General features: G+C 38.5%; 1 protein-coding gene across 2 annotated transcripts in view; it reads right to left on the bottom strand.

Annotated features, from left to right (window-relative positions):
* LOC127621272 (KN motif and ankyrin repeat domain-containing protein 3-like) overlaps window positions 1–24,704 on the bottom strand; it is a 49,402-nt gene that overhangs the window by 7,385 nt on the left and 17,313 nt on the right. For both annotated transcript variants that reach the window (XM_052094795.1, XM_052094792.1), the window contains exons 2-9: window positions 12,610–12,691; window positions 10,933–12,531; window positions 8,860–8,968; window positions 7,937–8,161; window positions 5,562–5,652; window positions 5,243–5,462; window positions 3,418–3,560; window positions 1,581–1,781 (exon numbers count right to left, since the gene is read on the bottom strand). In XM_052094795.1, the coding sequence (XP_051950755.1) occupies window positions 1,581–1,781; window positions 3,418–3,560; window positions 5,243–5,462; window positions 5,562–5,652; window positions 7,937–8,161; window positions 8,860–8,968; window positions 10,933–12,531; window positions 12,610–12,646 (2,625 nt within the window). In that variant the 5' untranslated portion in view covers window positions 12,647–12,691. The remainder of the gene's footprint in view (window positions 1–1,580; window positions 1,782–3,417; window positions 3,561–5,242; window positions 5,463–5,561; window positions 5,653–7,936; window positions 8,162–8,859; window positions 8,969–10,932; window positions 12,532–12,609; window positions 12,692–24,704) is intronic.

Genomic DNA, 24,704 nt, shown 5'->3' with positions numbered 1-24,704 from the left:
CATCTTGTTCGTTTCATTTCAAATCCATTGTGGTGGTGTATAGAGCCAAAAAGATTAGAATTGTGTCGATGTCCCAATATTTATGGACCTGACTGTATATGAAGCAAAAAGTTATTAAAAAATCTTTAAAAAGACAAAGGTACTGTACTGCCGCCTGCAATGTTTCACGCAAAAAATTACCCAAAAGTTTCACCCAAAAATTGGTCTAATGTGGTGCTCTAACACATTTTAGCCCTCAAAGAGGTCTAATTTTCAATTAATGTACCACCCCCATTGTTTCATAGAATATTTCGGCCTCTGAGTGGACTACAAGCTAAATTTGAGTATCATTAGAAAGCTGAGACCTTTTGCGATGTATACGATTTTATCATCAATGTTTGCGAACATATATTTTTGATTATTTGTTTAGCATGCTTTTCCTGCTGAATCACATATTTTGTTCTGCACATCTAAGATATAACATTGGATTATTCTCACAAACAAACTCACAGACAAGTATAAAAAGAGAACAGCCTATGATAAAAGCAGACAAAGTTTTTAGCTATTAGGGGCTTACAGCAGCAGTGATCGGCACATAAAAGAGATGTTTGTATTCGATGTCTTACAGAGATCAAATTTCACATTGTGATTCTTTTGAAAATATTTAGAACTGGTATTAGGGCAACAAAATAAACTGTACAGTCGCATTCCTGAGAATGAGAGCATTCACTTAATGTATGATTTGTCTATTTAATTGCTATTTGAAAGACTTATATGTTTATATTAATATTTCTTCCACATGACCTCTAGGTGGTGCTGGTTTGCGACGTGAATGTTTTCAGGCCTTATTTTGTTACAGAAGTGATGATTATCTATAAAAAGTTCAGATTCTAAGCTTTCAAACAATATGACTTGAAAATTAAGCGTAAACGTTTTTAGCAACATAGCGACCCCTATTGGACCTGCCGGCTGGTCTGCAGAGTTGAAGAGGTTAACGTCTTGAATAAGGAAATTAACTACAATCCCATGAAGCATTGCAAATGATGTAATCAAAATAAAAACGATAGCAAAATATTAAACTAAACTGATATCAAACTGATTAAAAGGTGTTTATTATAAGTATAGAAACAATAGAGTTTATGTTACATGCTAAATATTCAGATATTTGTTAAATATTTGAGAGTGTAGGGAAACTGACTCGTCTGCGTCATTCACAGTGTGTTGCGGAAGTGGGTGGTTACTGCAAAACTCATTTGGATTTCCCCCTCACCATCATGAGTAGTGTAATTCTTCACCAGATATTCCACTATTAAACATAACTTTTTTGGAGTTGATAACGTGGACTAATGGCTTCAATGGAAACATATGCCATTGATTAACAATCTAAGAGATTGTTCATAATCAATTCCCCTATGGAGAACATAAATGGGATTTTTTCTTGCGGAACCATACCGTTGCGCTCTATATCTAATAGTTCTTGCAACACAACATAGGATTTGTGCCTCTAATGCTTTAAAAACAAGTCAAGGGTCACAAGTGTACTATATTCGTGGAATAATCCATACAGTATGTCAAAGTGCATGAAGTGGTGATGTACATACGTTGTCTACGACTGTAATATCACAACCATGCTGATCCAGAAGCAAAGAGACGATCTCAGCTCGGCCGTGTTCACTGGCACACATCAGAGCAGTGGAGCCCTCATCATCTTGAATGTTCACATTAGCACAACAGTCCAGCAGCGCTCGCACCATCTCCTGCCTGCCGTGACTCACTGCCAGCATCAAAGCCGTCTGTCCTGCCTAACCACAAACACACCAAAACACATTCACGAGTCATCCATTGAGAATGCTCTTTTTGACCAGCAATAATAAAAAGCAGTGGTTCATATCTGGTAGGTCACAACCCAAAAATAGGCCATAAGACTGTTCAATAAGGTCACGGACAACCAGGAAAAAACAATGCTGAGTTCAAATAAAAAAATGATTAGACATTTTTAACTAAATAATCGCAGTTATTCATGGTACATTAAAATATAATAATTAATATATTTACTTTATACTTTTGTCTTAAATAACTTAGTAATTTATTTTATGTTAAAAGAGTTAAAATAGTCTTAAGAGTTAATTAGACACATTTTTACAAGTATAAATCTTTGATATAAGTATACCATAAGTTTACATCTCATCAAATCGGTGGACAAGATGCTGTTAAAAGTTGGCCAAAATATTTTGCCATTTACAGAGGACAATTTTTTTAATAATATGATTAAATGGGAAGATTCAGTTCATATTAAGGTTATTTGGCAAGATAAACTTAAAGTGTACATTGCCAATGCATCATTAGACACTACACATATAGATGTAAATCAAATTGAATGCTGAAGCTTAATTTCGGAAGTTTAAAATCTCAAAACTATTATTTCTGTGGCCCTCAATCGCGCACACGCTGGGTCTCTCTTCAGAATCAGATGACAGTGAGTGAGCATTTTCGGATTATGCAACGAGATGATACAGTTTACCACTTGCGGGTGAAGTCTCCATTATCTGTACAGTAAATGTGTTTACGTGTCACACGTAATGCGTCACACGTAATGAATAAACGTGCACTGCTCCACACAATCAGTTTCTGTGATAGGATGTGCAATCAAGACCTGTAAATTTAAAAATGCCACTTTTAGCCACAGAAAGTGGAGAAAAACTTTGGTTAAAAAAACAAAACAAAAAACCCCCAGATAAAATAAAAAACAAAGACTGCATTAATTGTGGTAAAAACAAATTACGCATTGAACAGTCAACTATCAATCACAGAAATTAAAGTGTTAAATTTCCCCATCGCTAAAATAAGTAAAGACATTTAAATAATTAAATGTAATTTGGTAAAAGCTAGTCAAATAAGACATGGACAGGTTGCATGGTGGTTGATTCTGACTACAAACAATGTGTTGAATTATTGTATGCTGACAGCAAAAAGAGATATTCAGATCCAAAAATGGACAATTTTCCCATTCAACCTATATCATATTAATAATTTTGCATATTGTTGGGCTTATTTTGAAAATGTTTGCATACTTTTGTATGATAAACAATTCTGGTAGTTTGTTGGGTTGGCGATTTATGTCACAAATCCTGTTGAAAGTCACTGATTTAGAGCACAATTGTTATGTAAAGGCAGCAATATATTTGCTGAACATAAGACAATGGCCACTCTATTCACCATCATAGTACTATAATGCTGAGATCATTTATGAAAGCAGACAAAATATTCTGTAAAGTATGTCTTTTCCTATTTTCTATTTCTATTACCTTTTTAAACTGATTACTTAGGACTGAGAGTAAAGGGTCCGGAATAAGGTCCAGAAGTGTGTACATTAAAACGTCATATTCAAATTAGCCAAGAATGTAATCATAAACATATCTGAATAACTGGGTGACTTACTTGGCTGGCCTTGGCATTAACGTTGCCCAGACGGAAGAGTTTCTGGACCACAGCCATGTCGTCTTCCTCCTTCACTGCTGAAAGTGCTGCCAGCATCACAGCAGTATAACCTGCTTTATTCTGCTGATCCACATTACACATGCCTGAACACAAACACATACATAACTGCACTGAAGGAGAATTGCTAATGAAGTTACTCAAAAGTATCATTACAGTGGTCCAAATCATTGGTAACTTGGAACAGCTTATCAGTCCATTGTTTTTAAAAGTGCACTAAGTTTGTCTAACATTACGTACACTCACTCATGTGATTTGGCCATCCCTATTATATCACATGGCCAGCCAAATACTACTCACTTTATTTCCTGTCTCACCCACAATTAATATTCAAATAAAAAGCTAATTAAAATCGTTGCGATATTCACAATGCTGCGTAATTTTATATCACTAGCTAAATCATTGTGAACATACTCTGAATATAAGATGTAAAATGATTTGACCTTCCAATTCCAATGTGACGAATAAACCAGAAGCAATGCAGTGATTTTTTTTTCTCGACTCATTATTTAAAAAATGAACAGTTTAATAACAATTGAATCCAGCAACTGGATGACACTTGCTGAATTAAACATGTACAGAAGGTATTGAGGTCATGTGACAAAGTGGCATACAACTGTGTGGAACGTTTGCAAAATGCGTTCTGTTTCACATGCAGTGCAAAATATATACTGCAGTTTTAAGTAAGTAGTAAGCTAGTACATAGTCAGCATCAACAATATATATGCAAGAATGTAAATGCATTTTCCTTAAGTTTCTGTATTAGAACATTGTTGGAAAAAAAATTACTTTATTTTTTAAGAACACAAAAGGTGTTGCGTTCTTAAACTTAATACATGAATTATTTAGAGCTGTCAGAATTAACACGTTAACGCATACGATTATTTAAAAAAAGTTAATGCGTAAATCTTTCTTAATCATGATTAACACATTTACCGTTAATACAGCATAAACCCGCATAAACAGAGAGTCATAAACTGGAGTCATTACACTGATGTACACATACACAACAGTGCTTCCGTGTCATTGTTAAAATGGAGAAAAAAACCTCTTAACGTTATTTGATGTACCAAACAAGCCCAGATGTGACTTGTGATAGAAAGCAAGTATTTTTCAGCCTATGTAAGGTTCATTTTAATTACCACAGAAGCACATCAAGTCTTAACTCTCACCGAAATGCAGAATGAAAGTGGTGCTCAACGCTGGCGCTGACGCGAATCATGAATGCAGCTTCACGACTGCTGTAACAAAGCAGATAGCCACAGTCTGCCAGCTGCTTAATATTGTGCAGGATAAGAGTTTAAGAGATTTAATACCCATTGCAACCTATGAGGGGACTAGTCCTTCTAAACTCCCTATTAGAATTTGGGAAACGTTTCATGTTACTTGAAATGGTGCTATTTTAGTACATTTCTACCTTTACACTGTGGAAGACTTTGTTTGAAAAATGTTAATAAAGCGTTATACTGTTACATATTGTTTTCTTTCCTAAGATGAAAATAAATGCATTCTGACAGGAAAAGAAGTATATATATATATATATATATATATATATATATATATATATATATATAGTCACATTTCAGAACTTTCAAAACAGCAATTAATCGCTAAAAAACAAAACAATATATGCGATTAAAACTGATTCAATATTTTAAATCGACTGACAGCACTAGAATTATTATTATCTCAGCTTTGGTATTGCATTATTTTACCATGATGTTCTGATATAGCCAAAAAAATAAAAAAAAGTGAAATTCCATTTAACCTGTGTCCAGCAGTAGGTCCACTACTGTGAAGTTGGAGTGGGAGACGCTGTAGTGCAGAGCAGTGTTGCCATTGCCGTCCGTCATGTTGACTATGTGTTGCAGTAGGACGGGGGACACCTCTGAGAAAGCCATCAGGTAATTTGATACACGTGACAGTTGGGCCATCTTTGCACTGGATATTCTGAACCATTCCAGCTGAATGGTATGAGTGCTGGACAGCTAAGTACAAGTAAACAGAGCAACAACAGGCTTAAATGTTTATTGGCCTTTTCACCAAATTGTGTATAAAATGTTTAATGAATTGTCATTTGTCCTCACCACTTCTTTACTCTTCACTGTTTTGGATCCATCATTAAGGTGGTTCTTCAAAATCAAACAAGCCTCACGCATTTTGGTACTTAGTTCAAACCTGTAAGATAATGTCCATTTATTATTGTATATTTATATGTTATGTATACAGTAAATGCATAAAGCTTTGTTCCAAAACCTAATAATATTGGTGTCTAAAAAGGTGGGTAGAGTAGCCAAAAACTGTACTCAAGTAAATGTACAATTACTTTAAAAAAAATTCTTACTCAAGTAGAAGTAAAAGTGCTAACATAACTTGAGTAAGAGTTAGAAAATATCCAATTAAAAGAGTACTCAAGTAGCGAGTAACTCGTTACTTTCACAAATTACATAATGGACATTAACTCCCCTATATTCCATTACATAATATACATTTGATGTATAACAGAATTATTATTATTATTATTATTAATGGAAATTATGGCATCATTCACCATCATGTTGTTCCAAACCTGCATGACTTTCTTTCTTCCATGCAACACAATATGGAGATTTTAGACAGACTGTTTGCCTGAGTCACCATTTAATTTCAGTAAATGTGTTTTATTTTCACCATATTTTGAAAGTGAATGGGGACTGAGACTGTCAGTCTCTAACATCTTTTGTGTTCCACAGAAAACAGACGGTCACATGGATTTGGAACAACGTGAGGGTAGGGAAATGATGACAGAATATTAAATTAAGGCTGAGCTATCACTTTTAAGGAATAGTTCACCCAAAAATGAAAATTCTCTCATCAATTACTCACCCTCATGCCATCCTAGTATGACTTCCTTTCTTCTGCAGAACACAAATTAATATTTTTAGAAGAATATTTCAGCTCTGTAGGTCAGTAAAATGCAAGCGAATGGGTGTTGAAATGTTGATGCTCCAAAAAGCACTTAAAGGAAGCATAAAAGTAATTAATATAACTCCAGTAGTTAAATCCATATATTCAGAAGTGATATGATAGGTGTGGGTGAGAAAAAGATCAACATTTAAGTAATTTTTTGCTAGAAGTTCTTCTCCCAGCCCAGCAGGGGGTGATATGCAGAGAAGACTGTGAATCACCAAAAACACAAGAATAAGAATGTGAAATTGATCTGTTTCTCTGTTTCTCATCCACACCTATCACATCGCTTCAGAACATACTGATTTAACCACTGGAGTCTTATGGATTACTTTTATGCAAACTTAAGTGATTTTTGAGAAACATTTCTCATTTTTGAGATTTCTTAAGAAACGTTTGGAACCCATTCACTTGCTTTGTATGGACCAACAGAGCTGATAAATTCTTCTAAAATCTTAGTTTGATTTCAACAGATGAAAGAAAGTCATACACATCTGGCATGAGGGTGAGTAAATAATGAGAGAATTTACATTTTTAGATGAATTATCCCTTTAAGGGCTCTTGTCAGATCTGGATGAATCTGTCAATAAGAAATAGGTTTGGAAACATTTCTAGTAATTATTATGGTGAAAATGTGAACCATGTCCACAGGGACATTATATATAATGCTGAAATATAAACCAAAGCAAGATCATGATTTATTAATGCCTACTTTCACTACTTTATAGCTTTTAATGTCCTGCGTGGATTCTTTGTTCAGTGTAGTTTCAGTTTCAAAATAATTCAGATCATTAGTTCTGTACAGCAGTACCAACACTCCCTAAACGCAGCCTGCAAAGGGCACCAACCCCGGTCGCTGAACACTTTCTTTGCCATACAATCGCCTCGTGCCTGTACATCTTTCACGCACTGCTGTGCACACGCAGAAATGCAGTTGTCAGTGTAATCCACATGTTAAGGATGTTTCTCTGCACTAATCAGCCTGAAATAGCTGCAATAGTTTCCAGAACCTTCGTTGGAGTTGGAGCCTCAATTTTAATCTTGAAATATCCGCTTGTCTTAGTGTTACATTAAGACATCGCATGACAAAACTGAATTTTTTCACTGTGCGGAGCAAAGAAATTGTTTCACTTTGAAGGGTTGTATGCTGCAGCAGTGATGGACTTGGCTTGAGTGACAGTCTGCTCATAAGGGACTGATATGAAACAGTCTTCATAGGCAGCAACTCAAATAGCACTCCTCATGCACAGGGGATTCCAATAGATAGTTTGAAGTTAGCATGTGGCTAAGCTAACAACACAATACACAATACTAATCAGCATAAAAAGACTTGCCTTATCTGCACAGGATACATACGGTGCCATCTCAAATTTTTGGCCTAAACAAGGTATGTTAGAATGCAGCATAATGTTGCTGTCTAACTTATGGAACAGTCTTCTGCTTTCACCAATAAGTAAAACATCTCACACATTAGGGAAATTGTGTAATGTCATTAGGAATATCTAAATGAACTTACTTTTCCTTCACTGCCTCTGCCTGATCCATCAGATCTTCAGTTCCAGCTGCTGTGTTCTCATCACTGTCTATTTCATCCACATTTATGTTAATCTCCTCATCAGACGTGTCCTCCAGAATTGCCTCCTCTTCCACACTGCTGTCTGAACACAAACCAGCCTCACTTCCATCTGAGGAACTCTCCTTATCCTCTTCCTCATCCTCCTCACTAGAGGTCGATTCATACCTGAAGGGATTTAGGAAGAGGAACTCATTATTATATTATACTTTAACAATATAATAGTCTGGTCTCAAAAATATGTGATAGTTTAATATCTGATTGGACGTTCGTTATGGAATACGAATGCAGCACGATGCATAGGATGATCTGGCAACTGTAAACTGCCTACAGTCTTAGTGTAATTGGTAGAATAATGTTTTTATGTGATTATTATTATGATTAACCAGACATTTGTTGCCTACAGTAATAGGGTGTTGTTGGTGGATGTTAAGACATTGCTAGGATGGCTGCAATCAAAAGATCTTACTTCAAAGTCTCTGTGATATTTTGGTCTGTATATGGATATTCAATGCAAGTCTTTGGGATTTTTTCAGCCATTTTATTGTCCACAGGTGAAAATCCAATCACTTAAGAGGAAAGTACTAGCATACCTCTCCAAAATCAAAACCCTAACCCTCCATTTGAGCAATAGTAACAGCGATGCTTGTCACCATTATTAAATGTAATAATTTATTATTATATTTCTTTTATCTTTTATCATATTCCTTTTGCCAGCATTTTATAAAACTAATAAATCACAACATTCAGTGTACCGCGGTGACTTTATTGCTTTTAAGGAAGTTTTTGGTGCTCTAAATCCCTTATTGTGGTGAAATCACTGTAATGCATGACCTCTTATTAGAGAACATGGTCTAGAAACTCACCCTCCATTTAAAATTCCAACAAACTTCAAACTCTTTTTGCCACCACTGGAAGCTGCACCAGAACCACTCCCATCCTTCCTCTTCATGATAGACTTCAGAGGTCCTACAGCTTTTATTGAAAAAAAAAACAACAACTTTTAAATGTTATTTTGTGGACAACTCTGAAAATATGAAGTTCTCCTACAAAGACTGAAGGTGGAGAGGAATGAAAAAAATGTAAGGTAGAGGAGGAGGATTCAAACCATCAAGAATTGATTGAATCGTGAAAAGTGGCCATTCCATACCAGATTGGAGCCACAGCTGAATGCACATTTGAGGACTACTCCCCTTCCGAAACACCCCTGGCACCAAGGGGCTTTTTGACCAAGACGTGAAAGCTAAAAGGTTCTCAAGAGCATCTCCACGTATCCCAGTTGAAATGCATTCTTCTTTAAATCTATCATTAATTGCTATTAATCACGTAACTTTTATTAGATTAATGTCAATTGCATTTAATAACTGTGTGGCAGCGGGGGCGTGGTCAAGCGCCCGTCCGGGAGAGAAAAGCGGTAAGGGCGCTCACACCTGAGCTAAAATGATGACTAACACCTGTGTCTAATTTCAGTAACATGAGAGCGGCATAAAAGTTCAGCAGCGACGGAGCATGAGAGGCCCGACAATCCGTCCAAGGAAAAAACCTACAACACCGATATTGTGTATAATTAATAGAGAAATAAAAAGCTTACCCCTTAAGCTGACGCCTGTTTCCGTCCCTTCCTTTGGCGTTTGTCACATTGGTGCTGAAACCCAGGAACATTTTTTTTTTTTATGAGTTATGGAACAAGCTCGCCCCATAGAGTCCTCCCAGCTGGCGGAAATCCTCCAGTCCCTCGCTACTCTCCATCAAGGCCACCAACAATCCCTGCTTGAGCTCCGGCAGGATCAAGATCGGCGGTTCTTCGAGATCATGCGGGCTCAGGCAGAGGACCGACTCGCTATCCGGAGCCTCCTCAGCCAGGAGGCTGCGTCGGCCCCAGCCGCGACCCTGGACACTCACGCTACGCTGCCCCCGCCCACGTTACAGAAGATGGGGGTAGCAGATGATCCTGAGGCCTTCCTCGACTTATTTGAGAAGACGGCTGAAATCTGGGGCTGGCCGCCCGAACAGTGGGCAGCCCGTCTAATTCCTCTCCTGTCCGGGAAGCACAACTCGCGGCACAACAACTGCCGGCGACTAACCTCCTGGCTTACTCTGACCTAAAGAGGGCCATTCTGCAACGGGTTGGTTGGAGCCCGGAGGAGAATCGCCAGCTCTTCCGGAGCATGAAGCTTGAGAAGTCCGACCGCCCGTTTGCGTTTGCTCAACGGCTCCGGGACGCATGTCGGCGGTGGCTGCTCGCGGGGGACCGCGACGTCGAGGGAGTCATCGATCAGGTGGTACTGGAGCAATTCGCGCAACGACTGCCCAGGAGAACGGCGGAATGGGTCCAGTGCCACCGCCCGGCGTCGCTGGAGGCAGCTGTTCAGCTCGCGGAGGACCACTTGGCGGCGATACCGAGGGCGGATGAGCCCTCCCCCTCTCTCTCTCTCTCCCCTTCCCCTGTGTCTTCCCCTGCTTCTCCCCCCCCCCCCCTGTTCCCTCTCGCTGCTGCTCTTTTATGCCGCTCTCCTCATGTTACTGAAATTAGACACAGGTGTTAGTCATCATTTTAGCTCAGGTGTGAGCGCCCTTACCGCTTTTCTCTCCCGGACGGGCGCTTGACCACGCCCCGCTGCCACAAACTGTATTGACTATTGGCAGGATTTTAGAAAGGCTGAAGTACTTACAACGGCAGCCTAAAACAAAACATTTTATAGCTATTTGGCTATTGCTTAACATTGGTTTACCAACAGACTACAGTACGTGTGGGAGACTTCAGAAAAGAAGGAAGGTAGAGTAAATTATTACATTTTGATAAAAGATTACAAAGATAAACCTTTTTGACATGCACTAATGATTTATACACAATGAGGCCAAGAACATTTATTTAGAAAGTAAACAGGGTCCATTTTTAATTCATGTTAACTATAACATGATAATTAATTGGTGCTCACCCTCTGGAGAAGAGGTCTGTTCTTCACTGTCTTGTGTATCACTAACGTAGAGACTGGATTCCCACTGAATACCTGTGCTTATCAGTGTCACAGCTTTCTCCTTTGAAGTTTCCACAGGGTCTGTTTGTACGCTTTGGTCATTTTTTGTCTTTGAAAAGTAATCCATGTCAGTCTCATCTGGAACCCCCACTCCAACTGATGTTTTTGAACAAACCTCAGGATAAGTTTCCATTTGGGCATTGACTGTCTCTGGTTTGGCTAGTGATGCTTTGTCCAACATAATCTTGGATGTCCTCTCTGTTTCTTGCAACCTTAATGCATCCAGGTCTTGATTGACCTGAGTTAATCGGGTCTCTAGAACCTGAATTGATTCTTGTTGAAATTTGATGGTATGCTGCAGTGTATCAATTTCTCGTTCTGTCTCACTTTGAAGCCCTAGAAATGATTCTATTACCCAGACAGCAACATCTTCTGTATCCACTACAGCCTGTATTCCCTCATCAAGCATGGCATTGTCTTCAGTCTCAACAGCTGCATGGCAAACCTCAACAGAAGCTTCAACAGCAGCATCCTTGACTACCTGATGTTTGCAGACTCTTACTGTCTCAAGAGGTATTTCACCACCTACTGCAATGGATCTTTTGTCTATAGTAATGATAGTAGGGTTATTTACTTCCTCTACTACTCCTGCTTCCACTACTGATGCAGTGGAGACTTTCAGTTTGAGAGTAGCATCAAGTTTCTCAGTTTTCTTTTGAAGTTCCAGAGTCAACCTTTCCTTTTCGGCACGGAGCAATGCCACTTCTCTTTCTAGGGCTGGTACTCCTTTCACTCTCTCTTCCATCTCTCTCAGCTGCCTAAGGGCAGCAGCCATCTGTTCTCGAACAGTCTGAAGCTGCCCAGGAGGCAATGAAGATGTTCCTGAGCTGGAGGCTGGAGTGCACCTTCCAGAAGTCTGAGGACTAGCTCTGGTCCTGCCACTAGTAAGGGGGTTCTGCACAGCAGGTGAAATCTGTAGCATGCGTCCATCTAGAGAAAGCTGGGAAGAAGCTATGGAGAAGTCACTACTAGATCCGCCAGCTTTGGAACTCACTTTGGAAAGGTCAAGAAAATTGGAGCCTAATCCATTGGAAAACTGACTTTGCTCCTGTTGCAATCGAATGCTTGTTTCAAGGAGAGTTCGCTCTACCCTGGGGTTACGCGGTGGAGGTGGTGGTGGCACTTTCGAGGAAGCAGGTAGACTTGGACTTATCATTGGTGATGGAGAAAGTGGTTGTGATTTGCTGGGTGATGTGATGGGGCTCTGGAGAAAAGGTGGGTTAGCTTGGCCATTCTCACTTGTTGTTGATGAAAGTGACTCAGTGGAGGTCCAGCCACTGGTCCTACCCCCAATAACCAGATTTCTCTGGTAGGCACGGTCGCCTCTTGATCCTTTACGAGTGTTAACATTAGGCCTACGGATGCTGTGCCCACTCTCTATTTCTTTAACATACTTGAGAAAATCAAGGTCCAGGTGGAATCCATAGGGTGTCTGTACAGAATAGGAGCTACCTTGATCTGTTTCTTCCTCAGTAGAGCAATGAAAAGGGGCACTAAGATCTGCAAAAAAAAAGCATAATAGATGTGATCATCTTTAAACAGTTGTACTTTTCTAAGAGAAGCAAAACAACTACTTACTTGGCAGTTTGGAAGCTATGTGCACAGACTGGGTCATTTTATGGAGCCTTCAGGTGCCCCTCCAGAAGACAAATCAGAACACCTGCATACAAAAGATGAAAACTGTAAGTGCTATAGAAATTTCAGTTGATTTCTTTAACATGAAAGGCACACTCTGGAATTATGTGCTCCCTATTGACATCTGTGTTTCAAACATAAAACTGCAAGTTACTTGCGGAGGAACATTGTTTTGGGCAATCAACTGGCCAGCTGGGGCCATTAGCCTCGGACCTCAAGCCACAAGAACAATATCGATCTGCATTCCCACCATCGGGTCAATAACTCAGCAGCTTATTAAGGGGAGGTTTTGGGAAATGCTGCAGTATCAACGTCACACGCCCTGCCCATTTCACAAGAAAGAGGGAAGTTTAAGCTGAGGTATAATTTAATCTAGTTATCTAGAATATTGAGTTTATATTGAATGTAAACAACAAGATAAGTTGTATATAAGTTGTGATCAGCAGGATTATATCCCAGCACACCATCTATGAATGTTCACTGAACCAAGGAAAGTCATTTCTTTGGGCACCGCTGGGCATTTTAACGGATATGTACTATGCCCGCATTGTTTTTAAATATTTACTTCCAGAACCTGTACCATTGTGATACACAACCAGGGAAGTTCAGTGGAACTCCGCCTTAGACATTAAAACCACCTCAATCCCAGGCTGGCCTTGTTTGGTCCATGGGTAATCAGCGGAGCAAAAGGCCATTGGCCCAGAGAAAGCCCTGAGGAGGCACGACGAAGCCCCAGAAGTGACAGTGGGAACACAACTGGCCCTGGCAGACACTAGCACACCCTCATTTGACCCGACAGTGGAAATGTGGCTACAAATAGCAAGAAGAAATTCCTACAAGACGTATATCTGAAGAACATTTTGTCTAAGCAAATAAGTAGCCAGACATTCAGGAAGCATTTAATTTCTCACCAAATCGAACCAAACAGCTCTGAATATAAAATCATTATTGTAGGCTTATCGTAGTGACTCAGGGTAAGGCAATAATGTGGTTTTAAGCACAGATTTTTGATGCACTAGCTCAATAATTATATTTTGTTAATTTCTAAAAAAAATCCTATGTAGTGTACTTTTAAATAGGTGAAATTTGTTTATCAATCTGGATTTCAACTCCATCTAAATGCTTCTTATAATAACTAGTTGGGAATACCCAGTAAAAAGTACTGTAATTTACCTCATCTTCAAATTTACAACATTCTCTTTTTGATGTCTAATGAGACAACTGATAAAAATACCAGCTCTCTATTACAAAGTTATATATCAGTTAGAAATAATTTTCATTGTTTACTTTCGGAAGAGACTGATGACATGAAAAGACTGAAAACATTGTGTCAGAAACATTGACCTGCAAGAAGTTGAACCTAAAACTGTCATTTTTTGTTTGTTTGTTTTTTGAAATTTTGGTAATCTTCAGTTCTTGTGTTCTCACTTCCTGATTCCTGAATGTTGTTGATTTGGTCTCTACCCTTTACTGCTAGTTTTCGTACACTTGTGTCTTATTAACTCATTAGGAATTATGTTTATTTTCAGTCCTTAGGTCTTCCTTTACAGTCCTTGGGTCTTCCTTTACAGAACTCGGTTCTTTCTTATTGCTCGTCAAGTGTTGTCTATGTAACATGATTTTGTTTAGTGAGTCTCAGGTCATGTGCTGTGAATCCTGTCTTCCAAACCCATCCCAGGACAATTTGATCCTTTAGCATGGGCTTCTTGTACATACCTTGCCAATAAGTGGTCTCTTTGCAGGTGATAATGGTTGGTTGGCAAAGATGAGTAACTGTCTGCTTTTTTAGACTGAAGGTTAATGTGTCGACTCCTTGTAGTGTTGCAAGAAGAGTAAAGTTTGTTAGGTCGCCACAATGATAGCAAACAGGAAGTTTCTAGTTAAAGCATGCTCTGCATTCACATAATAGAAATATATGTTTTGACTGTGCACGTAGTGCTGAGGTTTTAGCAGTCACCTGAGAATTGTGGTTAGTTGGACAGTGTACCTAATGGGGAATCTGAAAATAGCTAAGGCTTCACCATTGAGCAAATTAACCACTATAATCTTTTCCATTTGTAGGAGTTGCGCATGGCCACCTGTTAACTCTTAGATGGTATGTGGTCCTGCATATGGATAATCATCTTATGAAACTCTGTGGTCTCTTATTATTTTTGTTTACCAACTTAGCAGAAAAATCTGCATTTTCTGTCTCTGATTCAGGGACATCTGTGGAAGCCACTGTTGAGTCTGTATTACTAAACAATAGATATTCATTTCCTAATGTGTGTAAGATATAAAACCCTAGTCTGTTTTTAAGGGAAACACTGTTCAAAATATCCAGTCTTATCTTTGACCTCTGAAGGAATTTCAGTTTTCATTGTTATTTTATCTTCCATTTATTATTAAAAACGACTGAAGACACCCCTTTTCCTTGAGCACTAGACTAATTCATAATGCACCATAAATAAGGGTAATTTTATGACCATTTATCTCTATATATTTTAATCTTATTTTCTCAATTCACTTCCACTCTAGCTGAGTTTGCACTATTTAGGTTTACAACTGAAAATTGTTATTGCGGCACTATTCATATTTTTTAAGCAAATAAATCCAAAAATGTATTCGAAAAGGTTTCAAATTCTGCTATTCAGTGCACCTACAGAATTCTCTGAATCTGATTCTACTGAATCTACTATTGAGGGAAAACACCAACTTGCTAACAACAACAACAAAAAAGTAGCAATAAGTATCATGTACTGTGGTTTTCTTTAAAGTGCCATGTAAATACCATTGCATATGAATATTAAGTACCATGATATACATCAAAATAAAACTATTGTACTTTTTAAAGGTATGTTAGCCGTGTTTCCCAATATGCATTCAGCAGTGGTATACCAAATTTTCACATTGCTAAAATTTTACATGGTCCGTTAATTTTCTTGACGCAGCCCAGTCAGCTGCACACTTTCTACACTGTGCTCAGTAAGGATGTTTCGTTCCCCTTTTCTCCTCCAATTTGGAATACCCAATTCCCAAGTCCTCATGGTGGCGTAGTGACTTGCCTTAATCCGGGTGGCGGAGGACGAATCTCAGTTGCCTCCACGTCCGAGACATCAATCCATGTTATCATGTGGCTTGTTGAGGAGGAGGTATGTTGTTCATTTAATTCGGTAATCACGATCATCAAGGAGAGAAAGATTCTTGATGAATTATGTGTAAAAGTGAGTGAGGACATTACAAATGACATCAGGACATAATTGAATCACTTAATGTTTTTAGGCTAATATTGTTGTCTTTTGTATAATCACAAAATGTTATCTATGCTTTGTTGTCATTTGTGGGGAAAACGCTTATGACGCTTAAACACTGCTGAATTCTCCAAGTAGGTTTGTAAATAAGTATAATTAGACTTGTTTCAGTTCTGACCGACTGTGATTTATCAATGGTTTAATGACTCACTCAAAACACATAAAAGATGTTCATTGGTGAACAAATCTGAATAACAGTCAGAGAAACATCATCAAGTGTTAATTCACACCACTAAATAAATGCGACATTTATTTTATTAAAAGGTTTTGGTGGTGTTTGATATAACTTTAAATTATAGATGTTGTGAAATTATTCATTCGTGCTCGTTAATAAATATATTTAGTTAATAAATGGTGCACAAATGGGAATATATTGGACAGATTAAATGGACTGCCGATAAACATACAGTTACAATAATATATGGTTTGTCTGTTTTCTTCAAGCGATTTAGTTTTTTTTATAACTTTATAAATGTTTATTACAGTAAATGATAATATTCTGAATGAATATTTGCTGGCTATCTTAAATAATGTAAAAACAGTTTAAAAAACAAAACACTCGCAACAGAGTGGAATACATTAAATGTGCACATCTTATAGTGTCATTGTGGGCTGATCCCCGTAAGACTGAAATCCTAGAATCCACTGGTTTATATTATCTATTTATTTATACATTTTTTAGATTTTCTCCCCAATTCCCAATGTCCTAGTGGTGGAGTAGTGACTCGCCTCAATCCGGGTTTGTGAAGGACGAATCTCAGTTGCCTCTGCGTCTGAGACCGTCAATCCTCGAATCTCATCACATGGCTTGTTGAGCGTGTTACCAAGGAGACGTAGTGCATGCCCACGCTATTCTCCGTGGAATCCATGCACAACTCACCATGTGCCCCACCGAGTGCGTGAACATGTCAACATCCAAGTGACTCTACCTTCGCTGAGCCACCGGGCTAGTAGACCTGGCTGGAGTCACTCAGCATGCACTGGGTTCGAACTCATGACTCTAGGGGTGGTAGTCAGCATCAATACTCGCTAAGCTAACCAGGCTATATTATCTATTTGTATTTATGTTTAATAAAAATATTGCAAGTCATTTTCTGCATTGAGGCATTTTATTATTTGACAGTTCTTACTACATATATCTGGGCTTCCAGAGCCCTTCAAATGTTAAAAGTTCCCAGTAAATAAACAGGCATGATACGACAAGGCAAACATGAATAACTCATCAATAATATTTCTAAGGTTATTTTCAGCTATTCCTCCACTGACATGCGTAAACATAGTTCCGACGTTGGTCGGAAGGTCATGGATATATAGAAAGAACAAAGCCCCTCACCGCAGAGAGAGAGCATGTTACTCATAACAGTTTTTACAGTGCCCCATGCACATTCCAACAGACACTTCCTATTTCACACAGTACTAACGTGACCAGGCTCGGACATGTCATTCGAACACAAAAACTGCAGAAGGGCGGCAAATGGCCTGAATACAGGATATAATGAACAGACTGTTGGGCCAAAGAACAAAAAACCAGATGCACTACATTGCTTTAAGAGTTTTGCTGAACACAGCGTCTAATTAAAAACACACTGCATACCGTTTGATCGCAACTACCAGACAAAAGCCGTTTTTTCCACTGATAGTAAAGGCACCATGTGGAGACTGGCACAATTCAGCATGCCATGCATGCAGCCAGTGTTATTATTGTGAACAAAACCTAAAACAAACGCATTTTCATTAACTGAAATTACATACAGTATTTGGACAAACTGAATCTAAACTAAAATACATTTTCATGACTCTAAATCTAAGGTATAATACAAATGACAACAAATTCATTTAAATGTTAACGCATTAACGTTGGCAGCCCTAAATTACTAAATTGCCACAGTTGTTTGCAGGTAAACCAGTTTTACAGCAGTGCACTATTACAGTTCTCACTAAGGCCTCGATCTACTTCGGAAGCAGGGACAGATTAAGACGTCGGGATGCCCTGGGCATGGATGATTAAAGGGCCCACTCTGGAAATGAGTGGCACATCACAATATGACAAGTATCTCTCCATTTATCTCAACGGTTCTGTCACGCACATGCAGTGTAGAAATTGTTAATTCTAATGTAATCAGAGCGATCTTTATTACGTCGCGACATGTTCTTCAAGTGGAATGTAGATGAATGTATGTCACCAGTAGAAGCACATTTTCCACTGCATTGTTTACATGTATATTGCCCTTTAAACCGCATTTAATGACAAGAATACGCAATGGGGGAAAATGTACACATCACATCACACAGCATTTTAATGATAAGACAACACACCGGCTTATGTACTATTAAATTTATTATCAATATCCACTATTGATCGTGCAATCATAAGACAATACATTAAACACTATATTATACATGTAGGTGTTCTTATCCTTAGCTGATGGGTCTCTTTACTGCTTCCCTTCAAGAAAAGTGTTCCACAACATCATTAAAGTTCGGTTCTCTCACCAGTTTGCTTTTTATAGCAATTACAGAAAGCAAGTTGCTTTGTTTTTTGTTTGAGTTTTTCTTTAAATAGATCCACTTGGTTGTGGTTTTCCATTTTGTGTTGCTTAACGCTCGTATAACACAATTATTTCCCCTCACCTCTAAAAGGAATCATATGTTAAGAGTTCGACAATGCTCTTTTTAATTCTCTAATCGTTTAATTCTGTTTAATGTAAAGTTCCTGCAGCTCGCCAGGGCACCCTGCTGGTCGGAGGGCCTGGGCAAATGTCAGTTAGGCCCCTGCGTTTATCCGTCCACGTTCTGGAGAAGTTCTTATTCATTCTTCGTTCAGAGGTAAAAATAAGTTATAAACAGCCAAGCAACAGTATACTATTTGCGAACATTCAGACAACCGCCACTTGCGTTTAGAAGCACATTTACGTATGAGAACGCTAATGTGACATTACAATCTTTTATCAATGACATTATGCCTCATTCTGTAAGTAGAATTCACATGAGGTCAGCAAAATAAACTTTAACCACTCGATGATGGTTTAAAGTAATAAATATGCAGTCGAAATTTTTTAATTAGTCTTGTTTACATTTTGAACTCATGGCGCAAATGCGCTAACATGCTATATGGCCATAATATGCACCGGTTACACTGTTATTGTAATTTATGATGACACTGATACTGCTGCAAAGATCAGTGTATAAAAGTGCTAAATTTTCAGTAAGCAGATCTAGTCTGCAAAGACCAAACCTACTAACCTCATGTTCATAACATCTTAAATATATTTCGAGAGTTGTCATGACTGAATAATATATATATATATATATATATATATATATATATATATATATATATATATATATAAATAAATACAGGTGAAAGCTCAAAAAATTCAACTTAAAAGGTGAAACTAATATATTATATAGACTCATTACAAGCAAAGTAAGATATTTCAAGCCTTTATTTGATATAATGTTGATGATTATGGCTTACAGCTTATGAAAACCCCAAATTCAGAATCTCAGAAAATTATTATTGAATATTACATGAAATCAATAAATAAAAGGATTTTAAATACAGAAATGTCGGCCCTCTGAAAAGTATAATCATGCATATGTACTCAGTACTTGGTTTGGGCCCCTTTTGCATTAATTACTGCCTCAATGCGGCGTGGCATGGATGCTATCAGCCTGTGGCACTGCTGAGGTGTTATGGAAGACCAAGATGCTTCAATAGCGGCCTTCAGCTCTTCTGCATTGTTTGGTCTCATGTCTCTCATCTTTCTCTTGGCAATGCCCCATAGATTCTCTATGGGGTTCAGGTCAGGCGAGTTTGCTGGCCAATCAAGCACAGTAATACCATGGTCATTGAACCAGGTTTTGGTACTTTTGGCAGTGCGGGCAGGTGCCAAGTCCTGCTGGAAAATGAAGTCAGCATCTCCATAAAGCTTGTCTGCTGAAGGAAGCATGAAGTGCTCTAAAATGTCCCGGTAGACGGCTGCGTTGACTCTGGACTTAATAAAGCACAGTGGACCAACACCAGCCGATGACATGTCTCCCCAAACCAACACAGACTGTGGAAACTTCACACTGGATTTCAAGCATCTTGGATTGTGTGCCTCTCCAATCTTCCTCCAGACTCTGGGACCTTGGTTTCCAAATGAGATGCAAAATTTGCTCTCATCAGAAAAGAGGACTATGGACCACTGAGCAACAGACCAGTTCTTTTTTTCTTTAGCCCAGGTAAGACGTTTGACATTTGAAGCCCATGTCCAGGACCCGTCTGTGTGTGGTGGCTCTTGATGCAGTAACTCCAGCCTCAGTCCACTCCTTGTGAAGCTCCCCCACACATTTGAATGGCCTTTTCCTGACAATCCTCTCCAGGCTACGGTCATCCCGGCTGCTTGTGCACCTTTTTCTTCCACACTTTTCCCTTCCACTTAACTTTCTATTAATGTGCTTTGATACAGCACTTTGAGAACATACAACTTCTTTTGCAATTACCTTTTGAGGCTTTCCCTCCTTGTGGAGGGTGTCAATGATGGTTTTCTGCACAACTGTCAGGTCAGCAGTCTTCCCCATGATTGTGAATTCAACTGAACCAGACTGAGAGACCATTTAAAGGCTCAGGAACCCTTTGCAGGTGTTTAGCTGATTAGAGTGTGACACTTTGAGCCAACAATACTGAACCTTTTCACAATATTCTAATTTTCTGAGATTCTGAATTTGGGGTTTTCATAAGCTGTAAGCCATAATCATCAAAATTATATCAAATAAAGGCTTGAAATATCTTACTTTGCTTGTAATGAGTCTATATAATATATTAGTTTCACCTTTTAAGTTGAATTACTGAAATTAATGAACTTTTGCACGATATTCTAATTTTTCGAGTTTCACCTGTATATATATATATATATGGACAAATTGAAAATAAATCAGAAATAAAAACAAAATTTCAATTTCTTATAACGCTCCATGAAGCTGATCAGTTTTCCAGTCACTGTGACTGAAGTCTAGTCTGTAAACCTAATGCAGGCTCCCTTGATTTTCAGCTTGCAGGATTTCCCCGTCCCTCCAGCTGTGAACTGAGAGGTATCACGATGTTTGCCTGCTGTTAAGAGCTTAATTACAAGGCAAGGGAGAAAAACACATTCCTGTCTACCTCCTGCGCCTTCAACCAGCATGCTACAAACATGCCAGCCACACAAAAATAAAAGCTTGTCCACCATTTGTCTGAAAACTTCATATGTATACTACCAGTCAATAGTTTGAAAGAACCAACTCAGTCTTTTTTATTAATATTTTCCACATTTAAGAATAACAGTAAAGTTGACAAAACAATACAATATCACAAATGGAACTATAGGAATTATGAAGCGACCAAAAAATATCAAACGAATCAAAATCTTATATTTAAGCTTGTTTGTCTACGTAGATTCCAGCTCTGCACACTTTAGTCATTCTCTAAACCAAGTTGGTGTATGCTGAGATGCCTTTTAAGCAGTATTAAAGGAGTTCTAATGTAGGCTGGACATAACAACGTGCGACATGAGCATGTGCTAAATGGTCATATTTTGACAAGATCTCGCCAAAAAGAATACATTGCACAAAAAGCAACCTAGTCTCAGATCGAACGTAACTATAACTAGATTTTTGCATACTGAGTTTTACATGAAGCTTTCTGCGTTTTGCTGCAGTTTCCTGGTGAAATGAACACTAGAAGCACTAGGCTGGGCGATATGGCCAAAAAAAACAATCACAATATTTTTTTCATATAATTCGATACCTATATTTATCACGATATACATTGCATTCCATTAATTGGGGCGTAACTGCATTCCAGATGTTTGTTGGACCTCAAGAATTAATAAAGCATAACTGAGCTGGAGTGGGGAACGTCACTCAGTTTAGGATTTAATCCTGCATGAGTTGTGTGACCTCTTTTCGATGAAATTTAGCCAATTTCATCATCTTCAGCTGACGTTTGATTCCGCTGAGACTCCCTTGTGACGCTCCACACTCCAGCTCAGTTGGTGGCGGTAATGGACCAAAAGATGAATTGCCAACTGGCAATTAAAATCACAAGAAGAAGAAACACTTTCTTGCCTGTGACAGCATAATTTTTTTTTTTGTAAATAGTACATAAATAAACAGCAATGTTGTTGATGTTGGAGCTGTTGTTGTGTTCTGTCGATAGCTGTATTGCATTTTCGGTGCTGTCCTGTTTGGTACACAACGATATCATCTTAGCCGGATAGCTAGCTGCTAGCTAGCAGCTACCAAGCCTCATTACCAGTTTCCATGACAGCAGGGCTATGTAGCTGCTAGCCTGCTAATACTTCCTAACAGGCTGATTTCCTGTCTGTGATTCAGTTAGACAGCTGTTTGTATAACTTTGCCGAACAGCTTTACGTTTTTAGCAACATGCACCAGATCTAATTGTCTAGATGTAGAATATAGCCTAACTGTCGAAAATTACTACTTTTTTGTTTATCATTGATATCGCCCAGCCCTACTACAACAACTGTGCATTTTATTTACTATGGCTGCAGTTTAAGACTTTATAAACACTTATTTTTCACTCTATTACTCACACCCTGCTATGTTATGATATCAAAACACTTTTACTCTTATGCATCATTTGAAAAACTATCAATTTTAACACTTTTATTACAGGCCCACCTACATTTACACACATACTGTATTCCAACATGAGCAGCTTCCATTCTAGCTCACCTGATAGTAGGGCTGCAACTAACAATTAGTTTGATAATCGACTAATCTACAGATTATTAGAACCATTATTCTATTATTGATATATACCATATATTCAGAGGTGTAGTGGTAAAAAAAGAGGTGGGTAAACTATAAATTCTGGTGGACCACGACGTGGTCACCCGGTAAGGTGGGCCACTGCCTACCGGTGTATGTGTATCCTGATGACATCGCTATAGGCTATCATTTGATGGTACTACCAAGGGTATCACTGGTTGTTCCCTCATCATAGGTCACACAATCACTATTCAATTCATACATTAATCTAAGTTCTTGTTAAAGAGACCCAAGAAGGAATAATATGGTTGAAATCTATAAAGTTTACTAAATGACAAAACAGAGAGAACAAAAATATTTAAGAGATATAGAGAGGGAGGCTTATATCCAGGGCTTCCAATGCAATGCACTTGTACATAATGATTAGGGATTTGGGATTATTTTCATAGTCGATTAATCTGTTGAATATTTTCTCGATTAATCAATTAGTTGTTTGGTCTATAATATGTCAGAACAATGTGGATCAGTGTTTCCCAAAAGCCCAGGAGGATGACGTCCTCAAATGTCTCGCTTTGTCCACAACTCAAAGATATTCAGTTTACTGTCACAGAGGAGAGAAGACACTAGAACATATTCACATTTAACAAGCTGGAATCAAATAATTTTTTACTTTTGTCTTAAAAAATGACTCAACCCGACTAAATGATTATCAAAATAGTTTAGATAGTAAAATAGTGCAGATTAACGACAGAAGAATGAATCTGGTGCCACATATTTAAAAAAAATTGCCGGATATCCATTTTTACATGAGACGTTTGGGCTAGTGAGTGACGGATGAATCTTGATGCAGTCTGCTGCTTCCTGCTGATTGGTCAACACTGACAGTAATGCAGCCAGGGTTTCCCATACGTTCATTTATTTGTGGCGGCCCGCCACAATATCAACGCTGACCGCCACACATTGATTTTCGATGTATTTTTTATTTTTTACTAAGCCTATTTAAAATCGTATTTGATTGCAGAGAGCCGTAGCGCATTCGCGCAGCACTAGGCTACCTCTCGCTCGTCCCTCTCTCTCTCTCTCTCTCACGCGTACCTCTCGTGCTCTCTCTCCGTCATGGAACACCGCTGCATAAATCTGTCCAACACAGCACTGTCAGTTATTACTTATTAGCCAGCATGCAAGGAGCCTAGCTAATAAGGAGAGCTAAGTTATTGTTAGAATACAGCTGGATTTTTGAGGTCAGCATGCTGTATATAGCTGGTAGTAGTCAATATCGATGCACGCGCATGGGAAACACTGGCAGCAGCGCATTATGAAAGACTTCGTCTTAGGTTTAACAACCTATGAAACTAATAATGAACAATATGAAACTAAAACGACATAAGCTTAATTTAAAATGGCTTAGGAACTATCTGTTTAGAGGTGGATAAACGCAATTTAGAGGTGGATAAACCCACTTTGGAGGTGGGTAAACGCTATTTCCGAATTTTGGGAGGTGCGTAAACGGCGTTTACGTGCGTTTAGCCTCCACTACATCCCTGCATATAATGCAACGATTAATCATTAGCTTTTAACCGAGCAGTTTCAATCTCTCCCCCTTAGATCGGGACACTTCACACAGCACAGAGAAATGACAATTTTGTAGTTTGTAGTTATTTACATGACCTACTTCCTTATTATTTTAATTAAGATATAATGCATTAAATATAACTGCATTAAAGATGTAATGCCAGGGTGTTTCCTTTAAAGACGTTTGACATGCAAGTTTTGTTTCAGCGGAGTGGCAGCTCCAGCTCCGCTTATTTCACAATGAGAGTGCTTCTGTATTTACTTGTTTTGTATTATTCCCTCATACGTTGCGATCTACATCACCTGAAGCTGTTTGGAAAGTTTGGAGGGCATCTGGACTGTGAGCTGTTTTCTTCTTCTCAGTCAGGCACATGCTGCAATACTGCTCTCATGCATCATTATTAGAGTTTTATGTGATCT

The sequence above is a fragment of the Xyrauchen texanus genome, chromosome 27, assembly GCF_025860055.1.
Source record: "Xyrauchen texanus isolate HMW12.3.18 chromosome 27, RBS_HiC_50CHRs, whole genome shotgun sequence".
NCBI lineage: Eukaryota > Metazoa > Chordata > Actinopteri > Cypriniformes > Catostomidae > Xyrauchen > Xyrauchen texanus.
Note: the sequence above shows the minus strand (reverse complement) of the source record. Positions and strands in the feature narration are given on the sequence as shown.